The following is a 19,955-nucleotide window of genomic DNA, read 5'->3' as shown; positions in this document are numbered from 1 at the left end:
GTATCCCCATAGCTGTGCCCCTTTGAATAACATAGAAAATGGCATCACTTAATACCAATTCTGTGCCAGAGTAGGTGGTATTTTGGTAACCTCTGGGTGTATTTCGGAATGGACTGTGGAGAAAATCAAGTCATGATTCATGTGTAAAATCATGTATTTCCCTGGCTGCCATGTTAATGTCCTTCAAGCTTGTATCTTTAACCTAGAACCCATATCTCCTCCAAGTTTTAGATCCGCATTCACAACTGCTTTAAGGAGGTGAGAATTTCACCTCCACGACTCACAGATACCTCGAAACTGACCACATTCTTGACTTCCCTTCCCACAACTGGCTGTCCTCTTGAATTCTACGACTCCGTAAATGCACTCGGTCACGCCAAGTGGTAAGCAGTCAGTGACTCCCCATCATACCTCACAATGCTCCCTCACCTCTGCATCCCATAACGTACATGACACTGTTGACTTTCACTTCCCACATCGGTTTCATTTGTTCAACCTCAGCACCTTAATTATTATTTCTTACTTGGAATAGTACAGAAAGAACTTTCTAACTATGGTTCCTGGACAGATTTTATATCTTTCCAATTCACCCTCCTCTCAACTATCAGAGTGATCTTTCAAAAGTGTAAGTCTGGTTAATCTGTTTCCTTGCTTAAAACCATGCTGTGACTTCCCAGAGACTACAGATAAAGTCCCAACTCTTAAAGGTAGGTGGCAAGATGGATAGAAAGACAGCTTACACATGTTGAGCCCTCTGAGTCCAACACTCTGCCCCTCGAGAGGGAATTTTACATGTATCCTATTATTTAATCCTTAAAAATCCTGCGAATGCTATGCTCACTGTATAGAAAAATATAATTAAGACTGAGAGGTCAGGCAACAAATGGGAGAATAGTGGTCTTCCTGCCTACAAGGCCCATACACTATTCACTACACCCTGCTGTTTTTCTATATAATTTAGCCACAGCTGACCTTTCCGATCTCAGTTCTTATAACAACCATACTCCAGCCATAGAGAAGTACCTTCAGATTCTCAAAGTCCCAAAATGTCCAGGACTTTGAACACGCTATTGCCTTTGCCAAAAATTCTCTTTTCAACTCTGTATACCTAGCTAAGTCCTAATACATTCTTCTAATGTTCTCTAAGCAGAGGTTCTCAACGTTGTCTAGACATCAGAATCATGGGCAGGACATCCTGCCATCAATCCAGTTTGAATCTCTGTGGGGTGGAACCAAGGAATTAGCATTTTTAAAAGCTCCTCCTCTGGCACCTGAGTGGCTCAGTTGGTTAAGCGTCTGACTCTTGATTTTGGCTCAAGTCATGCTCTCAGGGTCCTGGGATCGAGACCCAAGTTCGGCTCCACACTCAGTGGGGAGTCTGTTAGAGAGTCTCTCTCTCTCCCTCTCCTGCTGTCCCTCCCCCCTCAAATAAATAAATAAATCTTAAAAAAAAAAAAAAAAGCTCCTCCAATATATAAGGAAGATGGGAAAACACTGTTCTAGGTGAGTTTCCTGGCCTCTTTGGAAGGCTTAAGCTTAATCATCTGTTTTCACTAGGCCCGGTCTAGCCCTCTAACACTCATTAGATTTGCCTTAGCATATGTATTTCACCTCTGGAATATAAGCATTCCAAAGGCAGATGTCATATTCCACTACAGAGGTTTTGGTATATATCCAGTATGCACATTCTCATTCTCTCTCTCTCTCTCTCACACATATATACAGCTGAAATCAAAGTTTCACAAAAAAACCCTGACCCAGAGTGATGGAGTCTGTCATTTCTTATTCTATTCTGCTAATTTCATTCCTTGCTACTTAAAAATTGTGATGCTAAGTAAAATAAATCAGAAAGACAAAGACAAATACTATGTGATCTCTTTTATATGTGGAATCTAAAAAACAAAACAAAACAAAACAAAATTAGCTCACAGATGCAGAGAACAGATTGGTGGGTGCAAGAGGCGGAGCGGGGGAGAAATGGATGAACTGGGGGTTTTTTGGTTTAAAATATTAAATAAAAGTAAAAAAATAAAAATTGTGGACTAATACTCATTAAATTGATTATACAACCTAATAGTTTGTCTGAACTGTGTTTGAAAAGCATCTCTGTAATCATGTTTGTGCCAGTCCTAATGCCACGCTAGGCACTTAACAGGTGTTTACAACAGATTTCATGGATTAATCAAAGTTTTTAAGGAAATAATATATATAAAAATTTTACATATCCAAAACAGTAGGCAGTCATCACCAGGCAAAAGAAAAATATCAAGATTAACTTTCATATTCTTGAGACACCAAAGTAGAAAGATTAAAAAAATGTATAAAACTCAGTTCAAATTATAGCAACAGAAAGGAATACACAGAGGGTTTCCTTTTCTTAGAATTAGGGATCCTCAGATTACCTCTCTATTCTTAGATGTCCCAAGAAAGACGACAATCCAATTTATTCAGAATACTAATTGTGTTACTAAGATTGCATTCTTCCTTCTTCCTTTGGAATTAACCAGTGGGCCAAGATTTTTTTGTGAGAAACACTGAGGAAGCTACTTCCCCAATTCCCATAATGTATTAGAAATCTAAGCTTTCTTAATCAGTTTACAGGTGCACGCTGATGTACAATTCAAAGTTTCTCAAACTAGTCTCTCTGGAAATGTTTTCTTTAATAGAAGAGAATTTTTATGATGGGGTGGGGGAGGAGCTATGGGTAAAACACATGAGCTTAGATAAGAAACTGAGTTTAGAGCTCTGGCCTGGGACAAGACCCAGATCACAGAGGAAGGAATGTCAAATAGTGATTGCTCTGTAGTTTCTCTAGCTGAGAAAAAGATCCTAATTACACCTTTATGACCATCTCTCCCCACCACATACCTCCCCCCCACACACACCTTCTTTACAAGCTGGTATTACAATGATCTCTTAGGGGTGCTTAGAGAATCAGTTAAGATTGGTAGAATTCTTATGGAATATTAGCAAAGATACAGAGTCTTCCCATTTTCAGTTAGTTACCCATGGTTTTATGTTAGAACTTGGAATTGAGGAGATCTTTATTAATTCTCTGGGGCCCAAAGCAGAAATGTTTTGGATACAGGAAGTATCTGATTCAACTATGAATATTCCTGAATATCTTCATTTTAAAGGTAAATCTGCAATGTAAACATTCTCAGACTGTCACCTCTCAGGGCTCTATATGATATTCTATAAAAATATATTGGCTTTAAAATTCCAGTAAGACTGTCAGAAATAACACTATTTATATGAAAAATCTCCTCATCCCGAAGTATAAGGACATCTATAATGTCCTTGCTTTTAGTAAGAGAACTAAATAAGCATGTTTTTCTAGTATGAGGAAGGAATTTTAATGGCTTTCAGAGTGAAATTACTCAGATTAATTCCATTCAGGAAGCATATGCTTCATAAAACATGTATTCTTATAGAACCCACGAATTGTGATTATTGCTGAGAGAATTAAATATCCTCTGAAGTGGATTGTAAATAACGGTGATACTCATTCTAGCAAGAGCTGGGGGGTCTCCATATATAGAAAAATTGATTGACAGTCATGGAGCAAAAACATATTTGTGAAGTTTTTCACCCCCCTCCATATCCATTCAGCAGCATTTGTACGAAGGAAAACATCAACGCTTTTGGGGGGACAGATGTATTGGAATCTGTTGGGAGAGCTGATGCTCTGGCTGGGCATTTGGAGTTTCCTTTTTTAATATGTAAGAATTATTTTCGCTCTACAGCATGAATCAAACAATGAACGTAATGCTACCAGCTTCTTCAAAGTGAAAAGGCCTATCATTACACTTTTTTCCTTCACACATATTATAGAAAATTCCTTTTGTTCAAAATTAAAAAAAAATATCTTCAGAGGGGAAAAAAAGCAGAGACTTCCATTTAGCTGAAATACTGAAATTGCATGTAATCTCCTAAGATATGTGGTTATATTTACTTTCAAGTTTGGCATTTCCATTTGTTGCTTTTAAGCCCCAGTACCTTAATTCAATTCTATCACTTGAAATGTGCCATTAACAACAATAATCAATAGTTTCAGTAGTTTTGACTTTTTTCCATGACATCTCCAAATCTTTCATCAAAAGACTGTTATCCGGTCATCTAACTGAAAATCAGAGCTGGCTATAAATGTCATTTCTATCCATAAAATGTAGTTTCAACCTCAGGCAACTGGAATTTATAGAAAACCCAATATTAACACGGAGGGAATGAGAAAACTGTCTGTGTTTTAAAATAGTGTTGGGATCTCAGCTAGTCCTATTGTAGTTAAGGGGCAAAATGATATGTCTAAGGTTTTCAGGAACTCTAGAGGAGTTTTACATGGCTTTTAAGAATAAATACTTTTTATGCATAGTATAGCATAAGCGAAGTAAATGTCCTCTGCATAACTTTCAACTGTTTTTGAAAGGGAGATTAGAGATCTAAACACAAAATGTAGTTTATTCTCCATTCTCCCATAGGAAATATAGTTTAAAAACATGGCAATTTTTTTCTTTAATGATTCAGAATCTTGCAGTTTCTCAGAATTTTCGTTGTATAGTAATGCAGATAACAACATAGAGGAGATACATGGATGTATCTTAGCCCTCAGTCAGACTTGTTCACTAATTAGAGGGATGTTTAATTAAATCCTTATTATAAAATTATCTCTTGGATTATTCTTTCTTTTCAAAGTAATCTGCTAAAAAATCAACTTAAAGTTTTATTATTTATCTACCACAGCTGATGAGAATATGTGAGCCCATATATTTATTAAAATTCTAGGTGACTTCATGGGTATTTAAAAGGAGAAATACAATTTTATTTATGAAATATCATAAGTTAAATAAGTTACAGCAGAACATTTTCTACCCATTCATCTAAGAGGGACCAAAAAAGTCTAGCTTTGCATAGTTTTTACAATCTCGAGCCATGGGACATATCTACACAGATAAAGGCAGGTATTGCCCTAAACGAGCTAGTTCCAGTGATCAAAGTAACTCAACACACATTGTAGAGGAATGAGTGGGGTCTGACGAGAATGGAAGACACGAATGAGGAATCCTAGAAGCTATGAGTTGCCACTATTATCAACTCTATGCACAAGAGCAGGCAAGTAGATCAAGTATCCTATCAAAACAGAAAAAAAGGAGGAGAAGGGAAACAAGGAGAGGAGGAGGAGAAGAAACATTGCTTATTATGGTCTGATTGTGGAAGTATTTTCCAACCTAGGATATACCACCACTTTTTTTCATCATAATTTAAATATATGGAGAAAAGTAGTCCAAAAACTTGATCATATTATTTCGACACTCTAAAGTTTATTCGAGATACTAGTAAAGATCTGGTATCAAGTCAGAAAACTCAACTATACGTAACAAAACTCCATAACAGTTCAGAAAATTATAGCAGGCACTGAGAATAAACTTAAGGGGCCTCCTTGAACCAAGACGTCATTTAAACAAAACTACCCTAAACTTCTATTTTCACTGTTTATGCATATGAAACTTTATAGCAATAATTTTTGTTTCTAGGAAGAAACAATTGTCTCAAAATTATATGATCACTAACTATGACAAATTTAGCCCTCTCATTTTTCTTTTTACAGATCGTGTTGGGAAGAAAGCTACAAAATGCCAGATTAACATTTCAAAATGTATTTGAAAGTAATGAAGGGCAACTGATTCAGTTAGCAACGCTAAATAAAACTGACAATTCATACAGATGCTTCCCCTGTAAAATATTAAATAAACACTGCAAAATGGCAACTTTTTCCAGTTAATAAACCAATCCCTAATTTATTTCTCGGAGCAAAGTTTCTTCTTGGCCAAAGCCCTGGTTTTACGGGCAAGTTTTCCCTGGTCAAAAACGCGTACCATTTTGAAGACTGGGGCGTTAAATGAAATACTAAATGCCTTTTCCTTCTCCCTCTGCCTCTTCCCCCTCTTGCCCACCCACTGCACTGTATCAGGCCACATAAAACAAGCACTTTCCTTTGGCCCCAGCACATCAGTGACGAGGACGGAGGCTGTGAATTGTTCACAAGGATTCACAAGAGGTCAAAGTAGAAAAGCTTTACTTACTTGCCATTGTTTCATCAGCTCTCTTACTCCCTTGGAATCTTCTAGGAGCCTTTCCTTATGGGTGGCATCCTGCAGGACGTTGGCAGTTGTCTCGGCTTCTGTAAGCCAGGCAAGGAACTTCTCCAGGTCCAGGGGGAACTGTTGCAGTAATCGGTGTGTTTCTTCCAGAGCAGCCTCTCGCTCACTCACTCTGCAAAGGAACAAATGTCCAGATGCGGTTCTCCTCAGTTATCACAATGGTGCACCTAGCATCCCCCATGAAAAGAGCAAAGATCAAGGGACAAAATCGTAATGTACCAACAAAGGGGTGGGTGGTTGCTAAAAGTCCTCTTAAAAGCAACAACAACTAGAATAGTGTGTGTGTGTGTGTGTGTGTGTGTATAGACTTTGGACAGGTCATATATGAACTTCCAAAAACAATCTTTTTTTTTTTTTTAAGATTTTATTTATTTATTTATTTGAGAGAGAGGATGAGAGGAGAGAGAGAGCACATGAGAGGGGGGAGGGTCAGAGGGAGAAGCAGAATCCCCGCCGAGCAGGGAGCCCGATGCGGGACTCGATCCAGGGACTCCAGGATCATGACCTGAGCCGAAGGCAGTCGCTTAACCAACTGAGCCACCCAGGCGCCCCAACAATCTTTTTTTTTTTAACTTGATAGTTTTTTACTGGTCGATTGTGAAAGCTTATTTTCATATGTGGCAAAAGCATAAGCTCCTCTTTATAGGTAAAGCTCCCAAATCCCTACGCCATGTTTATCTTTGATGTCACCTGAGGCAGAAAGTCAGGATTAGGTAGGCAAGGAAAAAGGTCAAGAAAATGCAAAGCTAGACCAGAAAGTTGAACACTGGAGGAAATAAGAGAAGAGGACTGGAGGGTAGAGGAGAACAGAAAGACTTACAAGGAGAAAAATGACATATTTCACAGAAACCGTTGTGCAAGATATCATTTTGCATGACACTATTGTGTTCTAATGGTTCTAACTATGGTGTTTGCTTTACATTTCATTATCTGATGGTCACGCAACTGAGAATATTCCCCCCCCCCAAAAAAAACTTCTGTGTAATGGAAAAAGTAAAGCCTAAAAAAACAGACAGATCTGGGTTCAAATCCCAATACCTTCTACCAACTGTGTGGTACGGCAAGTTACTTAACCTCTCTGAGTTCGAAGTTTCTCATCTGCAATGCCTACTGCTGGGCTGAGAATGAGAAGATGATAATGTGTGTCAAGATTACTGCTTCCCATGTACAGTTAGTTACACATTAGGGTTACTCAAACACATTCGTTCGCTCGGCCCACATCCCATTCCTCTTTCTCTAATCTTTTTTTTCTAAAAAAAGATTTTATTTATTTATTTGAGAGAGTGAGAGAGAGTGCCTGAGTGTGCGGGGGGAGGGGCAGAGGGAGAAGCAGATTCCCTGCGAGGAGGGAGCCCAATGCTGGGCTCGAACCCAGGACATCGAGACCATGACCTGAGCAGAAGGCACGTGCTTAACCAACTGAGCCACCCAGGCACCCCCACCCTTCCTCTAATCTTTTAGAAGGGGGTGAACCAAATTTCCTAATGGCACATAAATCTAAAAAAATTATTCATATTTTTTCTGATTTTATATATATATATATATAATATACACACATATATATAATGCATGTATAGTGGATACACACACATATGCCCTCAGCAAAAATCTACATAAATAACAGCTTAGAGGGAAAATTGCCTTTGGCAGTAACAGTCCCATCTAAAAAGATTCAGGTAAATTTTGTCTGCAATGAGGAAATTAGTACTCTATTTAAATGCCATATTTGCCTTCTATTACTACACAAACACTTTCTGGGATTAAACATAAGCTAAAAATGGATTTTAAAAAATTGAACACTTGAATATGATACACACTGCTTGTTAGGATGTGATTGTCAATAATTATGCGAAACTGCAATTTATTTCAGCAGCAACTTTATCATGGGATGTGCAAACCAGGCAATAAACAGCTCCTGCCGAGCCAGCGGCAGCAAAGCCCCCGGAAGAGCTGTTTATTCATCACGGGTGAGGTTTTTGCTGAGCCTACAGTCTTCCACAGTGTAGTTTCAGTGCTCATACTGGATAAAAATCTTCTGTCTGCATTAACTGGTGGAGGGGAGAATAGGTTTAGGAGGATGCAGCTATTGGAAAAAAGGAAGCATTGCACAAAGCTATTTATCAGCCCCTAAATAAACTTTAATGCTGCAGAGCTGAAAGGTACCTTGGTGCCCGGGTTGGGCAAATCAGTTAAACCTTGCATAGTTCAGGGGCTGACCTGGACTGCTTGCTCCCTGCGTATCTGGTGTTCAAACTATCAATGGAGGGAGAAAGATCGAAATCGTTATTTATTTATCTTTTTATTCAGTATGATTTAAAAGCTCAGAACCACTGCAACAGCGCTGAGAATCTTAATGTCATAATCTGGCAGGAAATGAGCAGGTGGAAGCATGTGTAACTTGCTCACATCCAGCCGGTTCTGACCTGCAAGAGCGGCAATTTCATCCAGTTCAAGCTACTATTTCTAGGTTGGCTTGCACATCAGAAATCACTAAGATTTACGCCACCTCCAGCCTAAAATTTGCGATAGAAATAAGCTGTCACGTTCCAGAAGCCAAGTGCAGGGTCAGACGATGACATATTTTCTCACATGCTCCAACTTTATGGGGAATAAAAGGACAAAAATGAAACTCTCAGGGCAGAGTGAAGCTCAGAGAGTTAGACAGTGTGCATTTTATTATCAGGGTCATCCTCATTATGAGCTGCACAGGATGCTCCCCTATTCTTGAACTGAAAATGCCGCTTACCCTCTGCTTCCAGAGAAAGTAACTAGTAAATAACTTTCCAAGAGTTCTCTGTAAAATACGATGCACATAAATTAGATGAAAGGGTTCTACTGAGACAATGAGATTTCTAGCCAAATCCTACCAGTGAGTTTGCTGCTTTGTAAATTAGGCCCTTAGGGAAGAACAGTAACTCTTGCAGGACAGTAAGGCACCGTTTTCCTCAACAATACCCTCATGCTCGGAAATACTGACAACATCAGGCTGAATCGTTGCTAATTTGGAAAATATGTTAACAAAATTCAATGGCTGCGAGAGCAGAAAATCTCTTCAAATGAGTTCTTTTACAGGCCTCTTTGATCAGAGGTGAGACTGTTGTTTCCTGCTCATGTGGGAATTTTAAGGCTACATCCTTTCTCCTGAGATCAATCTACGTACACCGAATTCCTAAATTTTAATTGCACCAAGTCTAGACCAGAAATGAGTCAAGGGTACTTGTATGTCATATTTGTGTATTCAAAATAGCTCTGGATGTATCTTGTCCTTTTTAATTTTCCATAACCATATGGCTTTAAGTGGCTTATATGATAAATAAAAAATGCAGAAGTAATGAGAATCATAAAGAAATTTAAAAAATTGTTTTAGATTACAAAAGTGAAGATTTTGAACATGGATTATTCTGTAAATTCCCCTGTCCAGGTTATCCAGTTATAGAACCTGGAGAAAATTTGGCTGAACTTTAAAACTAACAATGCCCAGGTATCAGAAATAGTAATAATACTTTACAAATATAATCTATGATAGAGGTTAAGTGCTTTTTTATGTAACAAATTTTAATTATCAACTATTCTAGGTTTATAATCTACAACAATAGCTAAGAATCTGGTGGAGCATGGACTGCTATGGTGACTTTAAAAGGTTTTCTTTCTGTTCATAAGGGCACAATATACCATTCTCAAGTGCCTAAATATGAGCGGTATGGTACAGTGGTTCTCAAAGTATGACCCACAGACCAGGGGCATCAGCATTATCTGAGAACTTATTAGAAATGTAAATTCTCAAGCTCTACCCTAGACCTACTGATCAGAAGGTCTGTGCTTGGAGCCCAGCGAGCTGCGTTTTCATAAGCCTTCTAGGTGATTCCGATATATGCTAAAGTTTTGTGAATTACAGCTGCTGGAGACCCATCCATTTTGCCCTAGCTTCTGAGAAAGCTGCTGGAGGCAGGATGCATCCAGTAACTAGTTAATGTGTGGGCTATAAAAGCCTGGCCCCCTTGCTCCAACTCAGGACAATTTGGGAGGATGGGGAGAGGGATGGGGAGTTGATTGATGTTGTGGTGGCAACTGCATTGAAGCCCGGGTTCTCCTTCTTCCCTATCCCGCTCCCTTCCCTTTCCTTCCCTCACAGGTGTTAATCCTGACAGCACTCGCCAATAAAATTCCTGCAAGTTAATTGCCTTCTCAGAATCTGCCTTCTGGGGAAACTGACATGCTGAGGTGTCATACTAAATAAGGATTTAAAAAATATACATGCTTACGAAGTGTATGTGAGAAATATACAGCTACTTGCACGGACTGTGGTCTCAAAAGGGGACAGGATGGAGTATTCTCACGCTCAGGAAATGAGCCTGAAGAGCTATTGCACTTTTGGTCGCCCTTTAAGAGGATCTATAGAGGGGAGCCAGGGTGGCTCAGTTGGTTAAGCGTCTGCCTTCGGCTCAGGTCATGATCCCAGGGTCCTCGCATCAAATCCCGCGTTGTCCTGTTCCCTGCTCAGTGGGAAGTCTGCTTCTCCCTCTCCCTCTGCTGCTCCCCCTGCTGCTCCCCCTGCTTGTGCTCTCTTGCTCATGCTCTCTCTCTCTCAAATAAATAAATAAAATCTTTAAAAAATGTAAGAGGTGGAATATTACTCAGCCATCAGAAAGGATGAATACCCACCATTTGCATCGACTTGGATGGAACTGGAGGGGATTACGCTGAGTGAAATAAGTCAAGTAGAGGAAGACAATTATCATATGGTTTCACTCATATGTGGAATATAAGGAATAGCATGGAGGACATTAGGAGAAGGAAGGGAAAAATGAAGGGGGGGAATCAGAGGAGGAGATGAACCATGAGAGACTCCCGGAAAAAATCTGAGGGTTTCAGAGGGGAGGGGGGTGGGGAGATGGGGTAGCCCAGTGATGGGTATTAAGGAGGGCACATGTTGTAATGAGCACTTGGTGTTATATGCAACTAATGAATCATAAAAAGAAAAAAAAAAGAAGAAAGAAAGAGAGAAAGAAAAAGGAAAAAAGAAAGAGGATCTATAGGTAGTGTAGAGTTGCATTATCACCAGTTAGAAGCAAGAATCTACTGAAGGGGCAAAGGGCTGTAACTGTACAGCTCAGGAGAACCCCACACCTGCCCAAGAAGGTACGCATCCAGAGCCAATTCTGCACAAAGGGGAAGAATCACAGAAGGCAGGTCTTCAGCATCTCTGTTTTCTTTTTAAGAACTGATTATCAATGAGGCAATCAGACAAGTAATACTCTGATCTGTCACTAAACACCCACACACATACCAGGGTATCTCTAAATGAATCTCTAAGACTCCAGATTTTCTATTAAGTTGAGTATCAGCAATTTCTCATGGGTCAAGCTAAGAATAAAAAGCACATGAGGGAAGGGAAACTTACTACTTTTCCAAGCAAGGCTGTAGAGCTGAGTGAATGTATAGACAATATTCCACTATTAGATACATGAATGGACAATACTTTATCGGAGAACTGTACTGCAGGATTTTATGTATATAAAATCAAAAAAATCAAACAGAAATAAGCACATTGAATATTTTTAGGGGGGGAAGGGCTCAATCTGACAGAGGAGGCTATTCTGCCCAGGTGTTTCTTTAAGTGTGACAAATTGAGGAAATTCCCAGCACTCAGTCTTCTGCTAAAAAACACCTCCATCTGTGCCTTGCGACTGTCCTAGAGTAACCAAACAAAACACCCCGAATCTCTCCTTCCTGGTTTATTTGCATTTAACCACTATCATTTCCTACGACATTTTTAGGGAATGGTTACAGGATGACAATTTTTTCCCTTTTGTGTTTGTTAGATACAGGGCTGAGAGAAGGAGCATCTTAGCAGCGCCTGGACTCGGGACCAAAGGTTTCTGGCAACGTCCAACACTAGTCCCAGGACCAAACTGAACCTGAAGTTCACTTTCTCAGTAACTGTAACAGAATCTACTGACTTGCTAGTAAATACATTACATTTTGATTTTTAAAAATCACTTTATATTGTGTTTTCAAGGGACAGCTAGAATTGTATTACCTATGGATATACAGCAGTATATAGAAAGGATTCCTTTTAGTCTCTAGCAATTGTATTAGTAGTTTGCACCAATGAGAAGCATGAATCTAAGGAGAGTCCTTCAATAATGCTTGGCCTCATCTCCCCTTAGAACCTTTCCAGCCACAACCCTAACATGGCTTAGGGCAACATCTACTTAGAAATACGGCCACAGAAGCATCCTGGCCCTGAGAGGATGTTTCTCTTTTCTCCTCTGCTATTGAGCTATACAGTGAGAAATATACTCTGTTCTTGCAACTACTGACCCGAATAAGAGATCAAGGCCCTGAGATATGGCACAGAAAATACATTTTTTTTAAAGCTAACATCCGTATGGCTCTTCACATGTTTTAAAATACATTCAGACTTATTCTCTCATTATTTTATAAGGTATTCCCATTTTTTTCTACCAACCGTCTGCTTTTGTTTTTCTTTGTATGCTTCCAGTTGGATATTTCATTCCCTCTCAATGGCTTTAAGCTCTACGCAGATTATCTTTAAATCAGCACCTCATTCTTATTTGTACATGCCTACCAACATCTTATTAAGTCATCTGTACATCTCATACGTATCACGTGTCAAGATCTATGCTCAGTGACGGTGACACCAAAGTCAATGAGGCATGGTCATGGACTTTGGCGTTTAATATATTCAATTCTGGTGGAGGAGACAGAGAAGTAAACATGTAACTATACTTACAATGTGATTAAGCCTATAATTCATGTGCATTCCATACCAGTAGCTCGAATGAATTCATGAACTTCGATCTCAATTTGCTTAACAAGTGATAAATCTATCTTTAAACTTTTCTGGCATTGTCTTATCAAAGAAAGTGGAGATCTTCTACCTGGGTTTTATCTCCACAGACGGTGATGGATGCTCAATCAAAGTTGGCCTAATTACATTGATTTTCATAAAAATAAGAAACGTCTTAGATCTATGGCCCAGGTGATCATTGGTTTCATTTTGCTGTTGGTGAGATTCATTCTGAGAGAACTGGATGACTTTTCCAAAGTTGCACACAAGTGGCAGAATTGGGATTATAGCCCAAGCCTTGCATCCTAGAAAATAAATTTTTCTAACTCTGCAAATAGATATTGGTGTCTACATCCTCTGATACATTCATTGTAGGAAAAGAAAGAAAAGTGCAGGGAAGGTTATACCACTGAATCCCGGTCCTCATTTGGAGTACAGATTTAACTATTTGTTATTTTACCATAAGCAGAGTCTTTGAAACAACAACAACAAAAAAACCCTACACATCAGGGAACAAAGACATGCAAAGATATTCTCCCATCCCAACCAGAGCAGAAAGATCTAGCTGGTGTCTGCTCCAAAACAAAACAAAACAAAACAAAAATCCATTTTCAACGCAAATTTGCTGTTTTGCTGTTCACCGACATATGAATTAACGAGGTTTTCATCCCCTCTCTCCTGAGGTCTGGTACTAAATTACTCAAACTCTCCAGAGTTAACTGGCAACCACGACCTAAATGTTCCCAAAGTACTGCTGATTAGTTCTCAGAAAACTCATTCCCATCTCTCCTCACCCCAGACAACACAGGATGGCTTTTTCACATGTGCAGAAGCAACACACTTGCATAAAAAAATACATTAATCCTCTAAAGATAAACTGCAGCTTTGAAGCTGTTTAAACTTCCTTCAGTGATACCGACATTTTAGTAAAAAAAAAATTATCACGTAGACTTTATCTTTAGATAGTAAGAGAGTATTGGCATGATTAATCATGCAAGGGATTTTAAAATACAACATTCCACACATAGATCTTTTTACTCTATGAGCATTTTTAAAATTGAGATTTGTACAGTATATCATTAGGGAAACAACTGCTATTACATAGTTTTCCTAAAAGCCCTGGGACATTTCTAAGAAAATGTAGACAGCGGTTAAAAGAAAACTTTCCATTATTCTTTGCATTACTCATTTCATTTGATTTCTGTTTCTGTCATGTATCACTGAGAAAAATTAGTTGATAAAAGAAGTGTACAAAACACTATGCACAGGTGAAATACTCAAGATACATATATTTTCCTATCTTGGATTGTTAACAAAGAGATGAATACCTTTTAGTCTAAGCTCTATAGTTTATATTTCTCCACTGATATACTACCTAAAGGCACTCTTTGGGGAAGTTTAAAAATAATGTTTGGATTGGTCCATATACAGAGACTCCAAGTATTATTCTGAATATTTACAGAACTATAAAAGATCTTTAGAAAAAATGTGGTTACACTACCTTCCAGATAAATACAAACTTAGATTAGGGTTGGGCTTATAGTTAAACACAATTTCTAAACCGCTACAGAAACGTAAAGATGGTTGGAAGTTAAGACGGACACACTAGTGCTTCAGCAAGGCCTGACTTTAAACTGAACACATTTTCTCTTCCTCATTCTCGAAGCCTCCTCGTCCCGTTCACTTGTTTTTCTGTAGAATTCTTTGTTCCAGGAACTCGATATCGATACTGACGTCTCGCTGACCTCAATGGATACTTCCTAAGGAGACTCGGTGGCGGGTTCCCGTGCTAGTCATGAGACCACCTTGAGGACATGACAAACGTGGCTGGCAGTTCGTAGTAGATTCCTACTGAAACGGCCCCGATCCCGTATTTTCCTATAAACCTCTCAGCCTTGTACCCTGGACAGGCTTGCACTCTTGGGGGCATGAGCTGGCTGCAGCCTCCTTTGCCTGGCAAAGTAAGAAACTACCTTCCTTCTTTATCCTCCCACACTGTCTTCCTGGTATATTTCCGCTCCGGAGCACAGAGGTCGATTTTTGACAACATCTCTACTCCTAAGTAAATTCTCGATGATTTGTATCATGTGGATGTTTAAGGTGATTCTTTGGTTTTGGTCACTCCCAGCGTTAATCTCTTTAAAAAATGTATTTCCTAATGTTTATAAGCTAAATTGAGTAGCTTTCTTCTCTTCTGAAATATATATGAAAACTAATATAGTAACCAATTAGAAGGACAAGCCTAGGATCATCTCTTGAGCCTCCTAAGACTGTGCAGTCAAATAAATATGCATTCTCATCCTCACTTAGAGAAAAACAGAACAGATTGTTAGACATTGATACATAATATTCTGAAGATGGCAAGGCAGGTTGGTTCAATTTTCTAAGACCAAAAGTCAAACATGTAGATTCTCTTGAAAAGGAAGTAGCTAAAAACATACCACCAGATGATATGAATTTACGGTAGAGGTCTATCAATGGAATTGGGAAATACAAACAACTTCCTAATTCCTGACATGAACTTGAAGTTACAGTCTGTAAGTATTTGTGACTTTTATTAACCGATTCCTCATTCAGCATTCTCTTGTGGTTAATAATACACTCTTGAGAGTCCTTTGAATTCAACATTTATTGTTACAGTATTTTGCACTGAAACAATGCTCCTTGGTTCTGAAGCTTTTCCACATATATTTTCTCCTTTGATACTTTAAAAAACCTGATGAGGTTAGTGGAACTGGTTGTTATAATCATCAATGTTTTGTAGGGGAGAAACCTGACTTTCAGAGAGGCTAGATGAATTTCCCAAATCAGTGGAAAAACTAGAAACACCAAATCTAGTCCACTCTAAGACATTACCTCTCAAGGCAGACTTGTCTATCTCCCTGTGAGGTAAATATAATGGATGTTAATATATTACTATTCTCAAAAGCTCTTTGTTTTCTGTGATTATTATATAAATTAGGATTATGGTGTGTATTTGTGTGATGACAAAAATTATTAGCTCAGGGTTGCTGGAGTAGTGGGGGGTGGGAGGGATGGGGTGGCAGGGTGATAGACATTGGGGAGGGTATGTCCTATGGTGAGGGCTGTGAATTGTGTTAAGACTGTTGAATCACAGACCTGTACCTCTGAAACAAATAATACATTATATGTTTAAAAAAAAAAAAAGAAGAAGATAGCAGGAAGGGAAAAATGAAGGGGGGAAAATCGGAGGGGGAGATGAACCATGAGAGACTATGGACTCTGAGAAACAAACTGAGGGTTCTAGAGGGGAGGGAGGTGGGGGGATGGGTTAGCCCAGTGATGGGTATTAAGGAGGGCACGTACTGAATGGAGCACTGGGTATTATACGCAAACAAGGAATCATGGAACACTACATCAAAAACTAATGATGTAGTGTATGGTGATTAACATAACATAATAAAAAAAAAGGGAAAAAAATTATTAGCTCTTTGCTTATCATCTTCAGCTGCCATCTAAGAGTTCTACTAGAATAAATACTGCACTTGGGACCTGAGGTAGGCTTGAAGCTTTTATTCAAAAAGAGGGCATTACGGGCAGTGGTACAATCTTTTTCTTCTTGGGAAATAAGGGAAAATCATAGTACATATGACTGTGGCCTTTTAATAATGGTAACTTAATAAATGTTTGCTGAGGATATGGAGATTATCAGGAAGCCTGTACCTTTTGAGAAATGTTTTACATTAAAATGATCTAACAAGAAAATCAAACACGTTTCTTTCCTAGAAATTTTACAGTAAAATAAATACATTTTTATAAGACCAGCTGAGAAATGAATTAATCTCTCAGAGTACCTAAGTCTTGGTGGATTCTAAACAAATTGCCCTTTTAATTTTGAACCTCTTTTAATGGCTCAGATATGATTTACAAGACTTGTAAATCTGATGTGATTTGTAAGATTTGTAGGATTACAAATAGCTTGAGCTAATTAAAACTGATGATCAAAATAAAGATTTAAAATTTCTTGCTTTCTTACTTTTAATTACCAGGGGGAGAAACTGCATTTAAAAGAATTAATACTCTGAAATGCACTGATGGCCTTTCATAGGATCAATTCAAATTTATGAAGAACAGTCATAAATGAGGTATTTATTTTTTTCAATCAAAACTACAACACTAGGGGTGCCTGGGTAGCTCAGTTGGTTAAGCAGCTGCCTTCGGCTCAGGTCATGGTCCCAGGGTCCTGGGATCAAACCCCGCATTGGGCTCTCTGATCAGGGGGAGTCTGCTTCTCCCTTTCCCTCTGCCTGCTGCTCCCCCTGCTTGTGCTCTCTCTCTCTCTCTCTCGCTCACTCACTCTCTCTCTCTCAAATAAATAAATAAAATCTTTTTAAAAAGCCTACAACACTAAAGGAATAAATCTGGGGCCTCCGTGTACTTTTAAGAATCATCTTGGGGCGCCTGGGTGGTGCAGTCAGTTGAGCACCTGACTCTTGGTTTCGGCTCAGGTTGTGATCTCGGGGTCATGAGATCAAGCCCCACGTTGGGCTCCACGCTGAGGGGGAAGTCTGCTTGAGATCCTCTTGCTCTGCCCCACCCCCCACTCACACATGCGCTCTCTCTCTCTCTCTCTCAAATAAATAAATCTTAAAAAAAAAGAATCGTCTTACTTATGAATGCACCACTTACAAAAAGTCTCTATATTCTTCTTCGTCAGCATCATTCACTTACTGTAAATTCCTTGAGAACAAGGATTCATACCACAGTTTCTGGTATTTAATGGATGCTTGGTAAATCCAATTAAAGCCAATAAACCTATTATGAATCAGGCAGACATTCTAAAAATGAGAAGGCCCTAGTCCCTTGTTCTTAAAAAACTTACCAGTCCAAATTATTTCTTGATGTAAGTTGACTGAATAATAATTTATATTTGTACAGAATCTTAAAGTTTATGCATTGCTTTCACATACATTAAGTTGAACCTCATAATAATTAGTAGATATCACCTTTGTTTGTTACACAAAATGGATTACATAAAAGACTCTTATTAAGTTATAACTAAGATACTTAAAAATGAGAATGAGCAATTCTGTGACTAAAATTGTGTTCTGGTTTGCAGAAGAGTAGACATCAATTGAATCTTTGGAGGTTGTTATCTTTCATCGAGTTTTGCACTAGTAGTGAAAATGAAGGGGTAGACTCTCACTGGCCACGACATTGCACTGAATTGCCCATCGCTACTCAAAACCAACATATTTTCTTTCCAATTTTTAAAATGCACTCTTGCAAATACTGTTAATTTGATGTATTTTTTTTTAATTTTTAATTTTTTTTAAAGATTTTTATTTATTTATTTGACAGAGAGATACACAGCGAGAGAAGGAACACAAGCAGGGGGGGTGGGAGAGGGAGAAGCAGGCTTCCCGCTGAGCAGGGAGCCCGATGCGGGGCTCGATCCCAGGACCCTGGGATCATGACCTGAGCCGAAGGCAGACGCTTAACGACTGAGCCACCCAGGCGCCCCAATGTATTTTTTTTTAGATACGCTGCAAGCCAGAGTGCGTAACAAACAATAGCTTCTGTTAAAATCAATCCACTACCCCGGCAAATTTTCTGATTGCCTTTAAGTTTGATCCTGGTCCAGAAATATGTACTAAAAAGTGCCTTCATACTCTATCACCCAGCTTACTCCTATACTCCTTGCTTGGTATCACCCATGAATGTGAATGGGCATCTTCTCGATAGCTCTACTCGTGTTCTGTCAGAAACATTCAGTGCGTGAGGGATGAGAACCTTGTGGCATAGCACCAGAGATCTTCTTTCACCACTTGACACCCATCTATTACTCAACACCCTTTGTGTAACAGCATGCAATGGTTTCTAAATCATCCAACCTACCTTGTGTCTAGCCAGCATTTCTCCAACCGATTCACAAGAATTTAATGAAAGACCTTGTCAAATGCCCTGATGAAATGCAAACAGACTGCTGCCTTTTGCTTACCTACCAGTCTAAAATTTCTTTAGGGTAAAAAAATATTTTTGCCCTGAACATACAGATCACACAGGTTTTTATTTATCTCTGTATATGTGCGTATCTGTTTTTGTTTTACTAAATTACCTGTTTAACCTCATCAAGAACTGGGTGTATATTTCTCTTACAACCTCCATCTAAACAGTATGCATGGTTTTAAATATCTTGGGGAGCTACAATAATATCACCTGTGATAGTTATACAGAATTTAATTCTATTTGTTAATATCTCCAGGAGGGGTGTCCTCATCATCCTTTTGGAGAGACCATGCCATTCAGTAAAGGTGGTGGAAATAGATTAATCACCACAGTGATAATCCCAGAATTTGTAAAGGTGTTGCTAGATGATCTAGCAAGATCTTAAATGCTTGCTTGTTTCATTCAGTCTGTTAAAAATGGCAGCTGTATCACCAAGAAATACTTTAGGTTCTCAGAGAATATTGCTATTTCGTTAATTCACAGATCAGTTCTCATCCAGAAAAATATTTAACCAAATTTTATGGATCACGTTAGAAAGGCTTTCTGGAAATTGAGGGAAGATATTTAACCTAACACAGTGATTGCATAGTACCACTAGCAGTCCGTGGGGAGGGGCTGGAAAGGGGAGATGTCTCGGACAACAAAGAACTGTCCCAAGTCTCCCATAGCACTTCTGCACAACCCACTGGACACTCAACATGGGGGAAACCATGTTCATAAACACCTGAACCCAGAACTTAATTATATATATATATATATATATATATATATGAACATAAAATACTCTTAGCAAGGTTTTAATGCACATTGATCTTTTTTTTCAGAAATATAACTAACTGCCATGAAAATCCAAGGAAAATTTTGTGTTGTTAAGAATTATGCCAAGAGTTGTTCAGCATTTTGGAAAATTCCATTTAGGATGGCCAATGCCCCTCATGGTATTGAGGTCCCCATATAACACACTGGTGTCATTCTGCTTTTGTTATTGCATTCATAGTATAATCACCTAGGAA

At 38.8% G+C, this 19,955-nt stretch overlaps 1 protein-coding gene across 1 annotated transcript in view; it reads right to left on the bottom strand.

Moving 5' to 3' along the window:
* DMD (dystrophin) overlaps window positions 1–19,955 on the bottom strand; it is a 1,845,074-nt gene that overhangs the window by 469,669 nt on the left and 1,355,450 nt on the right. The window contains exon 49 of the mRNA XM_081807964.1: window positions 6,081–6,270. Coding sequence (XP_081664090.1) covers window positions 6,081–6,270 — 190 coding nt within the window. The remainder of the gene's footprint in view (window positions 1–6,080; window positions 6,271–19,955) is intronic.

This window comes from Leptonychotes weddellii, chromosome X (genome assembly GCF_054177405.1).
Source record: "Leptonychotes weddellii isolate Sample4059 chromosome X, ASM5417740v2, whole genome shotgun sequence".
NCBI lineage: Eukaryota > Metazoa > Chordata > Mammalia > Carnivora > Phocidae > Leptonychotes > Leptonychotes weddellii.
Note: the sequence above shows the minus strand (reverse complement) of the source record. Positions and strands in the feature narration are given on the sequence as shown.